Source organism: Trichinella spiralis (assembly GCF_000181795.1).
Source record: "Trichinella spiralis strain ISS 195 chromosome Unknown Scfld2438, whole genome shotgun sequence".
NCBI classification, from domain to species: Eukaryota; Metazoa; Nematoda; class Enoplea; order Trichinellida; family Trichinellidae; genus Trichinella; species Trichinella spiralis.
The window spans coordinates 2,758-14,104 of NW_003529377.1; the positions used below are offsets into that span (position 1 = coordinate 2,758).

Sequence of the window (11,347 nt, forward strand, 5' to 3'; positions counted from 1 at the left end):
TATAAAGGACTAATTTTATTGTGGTTATCAAATCATCTAACAAAAATGACGCCGTTATTTAACAACAACGTCAAAATAGATTGATCATCTTTATTATTTAAAAATTGTCAGATAATTAAAAAACAAGTTGTTTTAAGATAATGCTTTGTATTTGTTTTATTATTCACTTAACTTAGCATATCAATGAACAACAAACACAGCTTTTGCATTTAAAATAATTTAACATTCACATTCCAAATCAAAAATTTTTAACTGATAATGAAAAAATCATTTTAAAAAATAATAAATAAAATAATAATAAATAATAAGCCAAAACAAATCAACATTTGATTATTATATATTTTAGAAAATATGGAAAAATTTTACCTCTGAAGTTCAGCATGATCCACATTTTTTCATCATCTACTATCTTATTAACAGATTTACAAGTTTTTGCAAATGAAATAATATCACCAACGTCCAGATAACTGCAAATTTTTTGAATCACATGTGGACAGCTGACAGCCAAATGATCCATACTTTTTGCGAAAACCAGATGCTTAAAATTTTTTTGATAAAAAAAATGCTTTGCTTGACCAGAAATTTGCTGTTCTTTCTAGCTGAGGGTCAGCATGAAAATCTTTCCACCAAATACCAATGACCGATGGTCAGGTTACCGCTACGAAGCAAACTAATCGTTGGTGTAGTAAGTAATATACATATAGGATAACTGTATTGTTGACCGGTAGAAATTATTAGCCAATGTTAACGAATGTATTTTTTATGATGAATAAAAGCTTTCAGCTCAAATAGGAAAGGTCAATCTGCCCTGTAGTGACCCGTCGGGTTCACTCTGGCTGTGTGTGATAACCCAATTTTTTTCTCTTGGCACGTGCCGCCATTGCAACAGGGTCAGCACTGATATTATTATATGAATCTCTAGTAAGCCGTTAAGCTTATAGATGAATTCGAGTAAATTATAATGAATGATAACTATCCAACCATTTTTTCAGAATATTGTACATTGAATAATACTTTTCAATATTTAGCTTATGATTAAGCAATTTAAACGGCTGTATTGAAAGTGCCCATTCAAAATTGAGGTAATTTTTCTTCAATAATTTACTTTAATTGCAAATACAATGTCATCATATTTTTTTCATAAGCATACTTTTCTAGTTAAGCAAACAGCAATTTTCTTAGATTATATGCTTAATGAATATTCACATAACAGATTGACAAACATACATTATAAGGAGATCTTTAGAGATCACCACAGTGTCATTATTTGATCACCGAATTATATAATTTATAAAATATGTATTTAAAATGAATTAAATAAAATATAATCTATTATACACTTCTTCGCATTATTTTATTTGAAAAAATTCTCATTAGAAAACTAAAATTATAGCTGTCTTGTAGTTTCATTACGAAATTCTTTCAGCTAACTCAAAATATGATGAAATTTGCTGAAAAGTACTTAATAAAAAATACAGTTATAAAGCACAGTTCAAAATCACGTTTTATTTAAATTTACAATATACTTTGTTTGATAATACTGATTTTTTTCATTTACAAATTTTCATTTTTCTTATTGCTGCTGCGCTGCTGCTGCCCTTCGTGCTGCTACTTTTTCAGAGATATCTAAATTAATAATTTCATAAAAATGAGTTAACAAAAAATCACTTCATAAATGCTACCAAATTCTTTAACCAATTTCGGATATTTCGCGGATCTCTGATAATCTCTATCTTCATAATGTGATTCATAATCGCCGACTGATTCTCCTTGAGACTGATGTAATTTCTACAGTATCAAATCCTTCCTCATAAATTCTAACAATCAGAGGGGCGGCAGTACAAACACTAAACACCAAGCAAGATGCAAGAGCAAAGAAAGTAACACCGTGCATTTTTCTTTTTGATTAAAACACTGTTGCTTCAAAATGCAAGTCATATGCATATATATATATTTTTACATGACAGAATGTTTACAATAAGAAATGATGTAATCTGTTGTTTTGCATCATTTATTTGAAAAGTTCAATATCATATCCCACTGACTTTAAAATTAATCAAATAAAATTATACTAACTTATCACTTCAGTTTATTTTATTAGGTTTTTTATTCTATCAAGACTTACATTAAAGCGTTATCAAAATATGTATTTAGAAAAGTACATATGAAATAACACTGCTGGCTATTATTATAAACACGTCAATGCATGATGATTAAATAAAGCAGATGTGAGCACTCGTGCAAGGTGAACCTTTTTTATTATTATGTTGCATACTATGTCAACTAAAAATTTTGAAAATTAAAATATCAAATACAAAAAATATTGCATGATTGCGTAAATTATTTTTTTTATACAAAACGATATCTTAGTTCTTAGTTTTATAAGACGAATATGTTTATTATATAATTATAATTAATCTATAATTTAAAAACTACATGATTTTAGAATTTGCCAACTGCTTAAATTATAACTGAAGCGACATAATATCAAGATTTAAATTTAATGCTTTCTCATCAATATAATGCTTCCAAAAATAAAAATTTATTTATTAGCTGTACATGCTAAAATTTACATATTAAAACAGCATTTGTGTGTATGTCAAAGAATTTTTTTACTGTAACATGTAATTCTTTTAAAATGCATTATTATTAATTGCATTCTTATTGTTAAATTGTGATTAAAAACAATTCAGTCATAATCATATTATAATTAATAAATTACAATCAGAAATTAAAAATAGAAGTATAACAAAAAATGTACATCCGCAAATTAGTTTCGTATTCAACTGCCTTTCAGATTCATTACTAAATAAAGCTGTTAACTCCAGTTTGTTGATTAATAATCGTTATGTAATATATGAAAATATGAATATGAATATGAAAAATATGAAATGTAAATAACGGCTTTTATATTAAATAAAAACTAAAATCTGATGTCCGGATCTATTTTACACTGCGCATTTTGCAACCAAAATCAACAATAAATTGCTTTGAAGTGCATTTTTAATATCATTATGCTGTAAATTGCTGAAATAATTGTGAATTAATTAATATTAGATGAAGTTTGTTTAAAGGAAATAGAATTAAACTAAATATAAATGACACACTGAAAAATATATTTCTGCTGTGAGTAAAATTATAACACTGATAGCTTAATAATTACCACATTTTAAAGTTATTTATTTCGTTACAGAACTTATAAAACAGTTATTGCATTATTATTTGTACATTAATTGTTTTTCTCAATCAATAAATTATTTAAATTATCATCAATGGAATGCTGTCGACTATTTTATTTTTCAGCAGGCTTAGTTTTATGTTTTTATAAATTAATAATGCTTACATTTAAAAAATGTGATTAGTCATAATTGTAAACTGATAATATGTCTAACAAAAATTTAAGAGGAAAATTTATCATCATACGTCTATCAGTACATAAAACAGTTTTGACTCTGCTGGCTATTATCATAATTTTATTATTATAATAAAATAATATTACTGTTGTATCTCATTGATTTCCCTTTCTTGTACCTGCATATTATTACTACAGTGTGTGGCTCACAGAAAAAGTGATTATGATGGCTCAGCCTGAAACCCACGCTGACGACAGGTGAACAATCTACCACAATCGCCTAGACATTGCAACAGATGTAGTGGACCACATCCATAGAAGACCTGTCGCTTCAAGAATGTCAGTTGTGATTTCTGTAAACATATTGACACATTGAACGTGCCTGTGGAGTTGAATCTCAATCCACTGTGACGACGAAACTGTGAGCTGCGAAATCCGGCCGGAATGCTGCAAATTCATCATCGTTGAAGCAGAAGAGTAGAAAATCAGTCGGTTAGACAGTTCCAATGAGAAGACTGGTATCCTGCTTGCTCTGAGCGTCCACGTTAGATTAAGCTGGCGTGTTACCGCAATGCAAGTGGATTCCGGGCATCTTTTATCATCATTTTAGAACACACCCTCAGCCAAGCTTGCCTAGCCAACTAACAACAACTGGAACTCTTCTACTCGATAGTGAGACATTTCCAAGGTCACGCTGTTCAAGTGGTAGGTGCGGCGTCCCTTGTGGTCGAATACGGTTCTTTCAGAAGCGCATTGAAGGTTTTGGTCATCAAGGGACAACGCTGTAGTCTGTTGGGAAGGAACTGGGAATGAGTTGTTGGGTATTTGTTTGGTTGGTATTCAAAACATGTGTATCCATCGGCATCAATAAAAAATCTATAGAAGAACGTGCTGAATTATTTTCCGGTGCCCTTGCACAGTGAAGAGACCACCATTTGCACTTCCCACTAACGGATCAATACCACTAATCCAGATGCGCCCACAGAGAGTGCCATTTGCATTCAGAGATCGCATTTCTGAGGAATTGGATCAACTGATTGACCAAGGTATCTTGGAACTTGTACAGCGCACGCATGACCACGTCGATTGTGCCTGTCATCAAAGTGTACTGTGAACAAAGCGTTTCGAAAAGAGTTGTATGAAATCCCGGCTGTCAACGAAATTTTGGCTACCCTGAAGAAGGTTGGGATTTTTGCAAAACTGGATCTAGCGCAGTCAATCAATCATAGTAATAATCATAATCAATAGTAGCAATCACTGGTCGATGAAGCGTCAGCGAAGCTTCAAACAACAATCTATTGTGTCTCGAGTTAACGTGAAGTTTAATGAGTAAAAATGCACACATACAAATGATCGTCACGCACGCAGCACATACACTGATCAGTTTAAAATTACTAAGCCGTCTGAAGGCATTTCTGTTTCATTATTGCCTTTTGATTGCTGTCTTGTTTCAGGCTTTTCTGTTGGCGTTTAGTCAATACTTATTTCTTCGGGGTACCCAACACCCCTTTCCTCCTGAATTTCGCATGAATATTCATCCAGATATTTTGGTTCATATTTAACTCGCATTGGGCGATCTCGGTTCGGTGCTTCTGAACGCTGTTGTGATTTCAGTCGTTCTGCTTCCTATTCTGTTCCTCCTCTTTTCGAAGATCTCACTTCTGTACTTTCGTTTGAGTTGTCTTTTATCTCTTCTGGACTAGCATAACGACGGTGGTCTACGTGACCATCGAGATACCTCCCCTTCTGGCCTTTCGGATATTATACGATGCTGGTCCAGTCTTTCAATTACTGACGGGATGTATTTCTTTTCTTGTGAGTGCTTCTTGATGTATACTGGTTCGTTTGAGTGGAAAGCTCTTATTTTCTTATGATTCTCCGTATTTCTCTAATGAATATTTTCCCTTTTCCATGATATTGCAGTGCTGTCGAGATGCGGGTTTTCTGTTCTTCATCTGTGGTACATTAGCAATTCTGCTGGACTCAATCCTGTTTTGCTGTTTGGGGTTATGTGTTGGTTTAGCAGGAATTTGGCAAGATGTAAATTCCAGTTTCCTTTTACTATTATTTTTAGTGCTTGTACCTGCCTGCCAGTTTGAAGCTGGGCGATACGGAGTGATTGTAACATGTCTTATTGCATTGGAAACAATGAAGTAATGAAATTCTTCATTGTCCGGGGTATCTTTTATCATCATTTTAGAACACACCCTCAGCCAAGTTTGCCTAGCGATTGCCTAACCACACTGTCCATTGATATCCAATTCTGTTTTTAGTAAAATCTTTTACTATGACAGACATTTAAATAAAATACAAAAGCCGTTAGACTTTTTACTAAGATACATGAATTTTTAAGGTAATCTATATGACTCGCCTTACTCTGGCACCATTTCTACAAGACGCGCAAAATCAGGCTTTTCATTAGAGACCATCATCTGTATTCCAGCCTCCAGATTGTCATTCGCTAGTCGAGTTCGGTACTTATGTTTCAATGGGTATATCGTGAAAATGCTGCTTCGCACATGCAAGTGCTTCCAAAGAGAACGAGAATGTTTCTAGTCAGTTCTCGAAGCTTGGGGTAGTCGACAGCTACTTTCCATGTTTCTACGAGGTCATATTTTTCTTCGAATTTCCTGATTAGCGTTTCTGGATTCCTGACACCTTGGATTTCTGGTGCTGTGTTCAATCGTCTTCGTGACGTCTGAATTCGTCTGAAACGGAAAAGTGCATATTCAGAAGCCGTTTCTTAGCCATCGTACTGACGCTGAGAAAATGCCATCTATCTAAAGAGAAGATGGAAGCCATCCGCAAAGCTCTACGGCCTAAAAATAAGCACGAATGACAAACCTTCTTATGTCTGTAAAATTTTTATCATACATATAAACTAACGTTTTACTAAACAAGGCTGAAATATTAGAGCCCTTGCACCACTTTTCAGATACAGGAGTCCTTGGAAATGGACTCACTATTGAAAAAGCATTCCAAAAGGTACAGACGCCCATTTCGTCAGATGCCGTCCAATATGATGACCACTTACCGTTGCTACCGTTTAAAACGCCGTCATTTATTTTCCAAAAATTCACATCATAGTACTAATAATATGCAGGTACAAGTAAGGAATATCAATATAATACAAATTACAACAATTACAATTACAGTGAAATTTCACTTCCTTGTTTGTTTTACATTCCTTTTTATAGTTTTAAAACTTTATGTGAACTCTTATTTCACTTCATTATTAGAAGTAAAATTATAGATTGCATTTGATCTGAATACTGTAGTGTTGTACAGCAATCATGGCTTAGGCAGTCCATGTTCTGTAAATGGTTCTTACAAATTAGTAATAATTAAAATTGATAACAATCACTTTTACGAAAACTGTTAGGACTTCCTAACTATTTTGAATGTAAATCAACTGCTAACGAAAACATTCATTTGTGAAATTGGCGCCTCATAAATACATTTGATTTTTCTTTTGTTGGTTGCCTTCCTTATGCATTTTAAAGTTTTTTAGACACGCATTTTTCTATTTTAAAACGAAGCCCCAATTTATCTAACCGATGAAGTACCTTTTAATCATTTATCATGCTCTTTTTTATTGTTTCTTGATATATGGATGTCATAAAGGTATGGTTTTACACTTTCCATATCTACAAAATACATGTTCACTAAAAAATGGCAGTGCTTTTTCAAAAATTGTGTAAACTGTAGGAATATTAGTTCGTGAAATTCAAGAGCAGCAGCTGCATGCAGGTGATCGATCAATCGCACTGCTTTTTAAGTATTGCATTCCACAAGATGGAACATCGTCAAAAGGATGATCGCGTTCAAAAGTATCTCATTTAGGGTAGTGCAATAATCCTTGCCTTCCAGCAAAGTTGAATCAGCTTCTTGCTACTCTGGTTGAAGCGGCGACACTATTTATGAATTTATGTTTAGATATCATAAATAAAGCAAAGGCGCTGCTAACTCGTAAAGGGAAGCTACGTGTGTGGTTTCACATACATGGTAGCGAAAGCAGTCCATCTGGAATTTGTCTTGGACATGACTGTCGATGGCAAGATTCCTAGCCAGTTACTACATGTTTGTTTTACTGCAGTAGTAGCGGTAGTTATGTATATGCTTTCGTGTTCGGTTTGCTTTCTTTGATGAGTAAAAATGTCAAAATGAATAAGATTATCTATCATAAGTTGCTGAAATTTATTTTAATTCCTGGTCAGTAGTTTAATAAAATTGCCACTTGCAGCTAGCACAAAATTAAATAGCTTATATTTCTCTTGATTTAAGCAAACTCACTTCGAATATTACATTTCACAATTATTTTGTACTGCAATGTCAATCAACAGATCAGTTCTACAAAATGCTTTTCATGTTATTTATATATTTAAATTCTCACGTTGTAAAAACCGTTGAAATGAAATACAGAAGAAATTTAAACATATCCAAAATATCGCCGCATTCACGAATGGGAGAAATCAAATGTCAGCATCTTTGTCGTTTGAAATAGACGGAACAGTCCCGTGATGTGCAGCCTTCATTGACCATCGCAGTAGAGTTGTGCAAAATGTTGCTGCACGCATAGCACAGTCGGATCAAACTCGAGCAACACAATTGCAAATGCTTTTGCTCTTTCAAAAGGCATAAACAACTGTTTAAAGAATCCTCTTTGAAACTGCTGCAAACGGATAAAGTTGTTAGCATTTTACAAACAGGACAAGCATTGATTGGAAAATGTTGCGACAGTGTCAGCTGACCCCTTCTATCAGTTTTTTTAACCACAAATAAGTAACGTTAAACAGAGCAAAATTTACCCACACTTATTCTACCGTAAAACAAATGATCGCGTTGTTCCAATACACGGTCCCACAAAGCAATACAAATCAGCCAAAATTCAGTTCAGTTGAATAATAATTGTTATTGATAATATATTCCTGTATATTAAAACTTTTAAATCTATCTTTGTTTCTAGCGTAAGTTAGAACAAAACAAAATAAATTTCACAAAAATTTATTATATTATTATTACTGAGTAAATTACATTGCAGAATTGAAATTGAACACTTTTCAAAACGATCAACCTATGCCTACATTTGTTTAAGTAAATTTTTAAGCAAATATAGAAATTACTTTAAAACAAACCAGTTTAAAATATTTAAAAGTTTAAAGTTATACATGAGCCAATGTATATGCACAATCTGCTCAATTGCTCACAGTTCATTTTGATTGTCATGTGAGGTTGTCAACTTAGCAGTGTAGTTGTTCTAACAATACAATTGCTGAGAAAATGTCTACAGAAGCAGATAGCAACAAAGTGCTGAAAAAAATCTCCCTTCCTTTACGAGAAATAAAAGTTTGGCTGTCGTGTACACAATGGCGCCATATTGAATTTGAAATCACAAACCCCACTGACGTTACCATCGGGTTCCATTTGAAAAGCACCAGACCGTCTGCAATGTCCGCCCACCCAACGTACGGCTTCATCGAAAAGCATAAGTCTGCAGTGGTGAAAATACATTTCCCAAAGGTGGTTGAGTACAATTTCATGCGGGCGGATCGTCTGACAGTACTGTTCGCGGTGAAACCTGAGAACCTATCAATCTCAGAACCAAGACTTCTGTGGGATGAGGAGAATTATATGCCGGATATCTACGCCCGCAGATGTATTGTCGTGAACTACAGAAGACCGTTTGAAAATGAAACGATCAAAACAAGCAGAAAAAGTTCATCTAAAGGAAAAACAGAAACTGAACAACAAATTAATGAACAAAAAAAGCAATGTCCCCAGGATGCAGAAACCAATACCGCTGCACAAGCAAGCAAAACAGTTCAGTCAAATGATAATGACGAAGAATCTGAGGAAGAAGAATCAACCGAAGACATGACCAACAGTGAGAAGAGTGAAGCAAAACAGGACAAACAATAACAGGCGTTTGACTTTTTTTTCTCATATCTACTCATAATTTGTGAATTAATTTTCACATTTTAGCAAAATTTATTAAATTAACGTTAATCTGTCCCTATTTTGATAAAATTATTGATAAAAAAGTAAACAACAAGTGTTTCATGTAACTCTGCGACTTTTTCTGTCATTATAAAATGGTTAAATTAATTTCACTGTGACCGTGTATGAAGTGCTCACAACATCAAGTTATTGGTTTTAAATTTGGTTTACATTAAATGGCTGCATCCTTTTATTTCTGGTTTTCTGTTGAACAAAAAAACCTTCTCACTTGTCCCTATCGCTGTAAACAACGCGAGCAAATAGAGCAAACGGAAGAGGAGCTGTGGATTTTCGAACAGAAAATAAAACTGGGATCACTGCCGTTGCTTGGTATGACAGTCACATGGTGATAATGGCATCAACGTATTTTAGTGTCAATCCAGTGCATAAAAAACAACGATTGGGCTGAAAGCAGTGAAAAGTTATGGAGGTTTTAGTGCCAGATATTGTCAAAAACTACAACCTTCATATGGGTGGCGTCGATTTGAATAACGTGCTATCAGACCTTTAGCGTGCCGACTATAAAAGTAAAAATTGGACAAGGTGCATCTTTTTTTCTGGTTAGACAACATTGCAGCGGCAAACTGATGGATACTGTACAAAACGGAGTGCAAGCTCAAAGGAATCGATTCAAGCAAGCAATGTATTTACCTGCATATATAACGGATGTCAGTGAGTCGTTCTGCTTCACCAACAAGATTGCTTTGATCCAAGAGAGCAACCACCCAGGAGAACAGGACTTCCTCAAGGAGCTGATATACCATCAACGTCCAGGTCTGTTCACAGTGAGGTATGAGCTGATTACCGAAAAGATCAAGTGGCCACAATATGACAAGAAACGCTGAAGATGCAAGCTTTGTTCTATCCTGACTAAGTTTGCATGAAATGCAGAGCATTTCTCTGCTCAACATCTCGTCAAAACTGTTTTACTCCATATCATCAATGGTACATGGTTGTATATGGGGTCATGTAATCACACAATTTTATTACTTGTTATGTGCTATATATATCAGTTTCAAGAATTAGTAAATGATTAAAAAACAACGAAAAATTCAAGACTAAAATTGCAGTTGATTGAAATTTGCATGGCGTGAATGCATACATGATACCACATAATGCTTTGACAAGTAGTTGCCACGATTATTCATAAAACATTCACGCATAAAAATATGAAATGCTTGTGCATAATAATTACCGTTGCATGTTAAAGATACCCCCTTCAGACCAAGAGTATTATATATGATACAGAACAGAAAAATACCAAGATGTTGCTGAATTCAGATAAAATTTTCCAGATGATGATCATATTTATCATACATCAAAACTGTAAAAATTCAGAATTTTTAGATGAAAAAAATAATTCCGGTCTGAATGAGTCAACCTTTGAAATGCAGCTGCGGTCACATTTACATCAGATGGCAAATGGTGTACTTTTATTAGCGTCTCGCCATTAAGCTCTTTTACTAATACCAACAGTTCTTCTCTTGCTTCATCCACATTTTATTGTTAGTATGCCTGTCCTAGATCTAACTGACTAAAAATTGTTCGTTTGAATTATAGAGAAGATGCTTCACTTGATCAAAAATCTGCTTTTCTTTCTTGCTGATCGTCAATGTAGAAATGCCAAATATTAACTAATGCTCAAATTATCGCTGCATAGCAAATCAATCGTTAATCTACTTATAAGTTAACCGCATTGTTTATCACTAGAAAATTATTAACCAGTGTTATGAAATGTCATTTTTACAACGAACAGTCAATGCTTAAAGCTGTAAAAGTCATTTTTTCTTGCAGTGACCAGTCCAGTTCACTCTGGCTGCATGCTTTACCCAGTTTTTTTTTCTTGGCACGTGCCAGCATTGCATCAGGGTCAACAATGATATTATTATTTGGATCTCTATAAGTCCTTAACCTATTACCCCAATATGAGTACATGTAACAATGAAAAATATTAACATTCATTTCCTAAAATCCCTTAAACGTATATTAACGGAATTA

The 11,347-nt window shown here is 33.8% G+C and overlaps 5 protein-coding genes across 5 annotated transcripts; 2 read left to right on the top strand and 3 right to left on the bottom strand.

Moving 5' to 3' along the window:
• Positions 1–366: 366 nt before the first annotated feature.
• Positions 367–517, bottom strand: Tsp_12463 (putative F-box domain protein; the record flags this gene model as incomplete). Its single annotated transcript, XM_003368462.1, has 1 exon — positions 367–517. A coding segment is annotated over exon 1 (151 nt), but the record flags the coding sequence as incomplete, so codon positions are not given.
• Positions 518–3,573: 3,056 nt separating this feature from the next.
• On the bottom strand, positions 3,574–5,547 carry Tsp_12464 (hypothetical protein). Its single transcript, XM_003368463.1, has 3 exons — positions 5,436–5,547; positions 3,999–4,155; positions 3,574–3,799 (listed from the first exon to the last, which is right to left on the bottom strand). The coding sequence occupies exons 1-3, from the start codon at positions 5,545–5,547 to the stop codon at positions 3,574–3,576; spliced, it is 495 nt and encodes a 164-aa protein (XP_003368511.1).
• Positions 5,548–5,837: 290 nt separating this feature from the next.
• On the bottom strand, positions 5,838–6,351 carry Tsp_12465 (putative zinc finger protein). The gene is made up of 2 exons (XM_003368464.1): positions 6,239–6,351; positions 5,838–6,060 (listed from the first exon to the last, which is right to left on the bottom strand). The coding sequence occupies exons 1-2, from the start codon at positions 6,349–6,351 to the stop codon at positions 5,838–5,840; spliced, it is 336 nt and encodes a 111-aa protein (XP_003368512.1).
• An 8-nt stretch (positions 6,352–6,359) lies between these two features.
• Positions 6,360–7,419, top strand: Tsp_12466 (conserved hypothetical protein). Its single transcript, XM_003368465.1, has 4 exons — positions 6,360–6,461; positions 6,606–6,675; positions 7,061–7,102; positions 7,304–7,419. The coding sequence occupies exons 1-4, from the start codon at positions 6,360–6,362 to the stop codon at positions 7,417–7,419; spliced, it is 330 nt and encodes a 109-aa protein (XP_003368513.1).
• Positions 7,420–8,632: 1,213 nt separating this feature from the next.
• Tsp_12467 (hypothetical protein) lies at positions 8,633–10,194 on the top strand. Its single transcript, XM_003368466.1, has 3 exons — positions 8,633–9,236; positions 9,335–9,413; positions 9,927–10,194. Exons 1-3 carry the CDS (start codon positions 8,633–8,635, stop codon positions 10,192–10,194), a joined length of 951 nt encoding a protein of 316 aa, XP_003368514.1.
• The last annotated feature ends 1,153 nt before the right edge of the window (positions 10,195–11,347 follow it).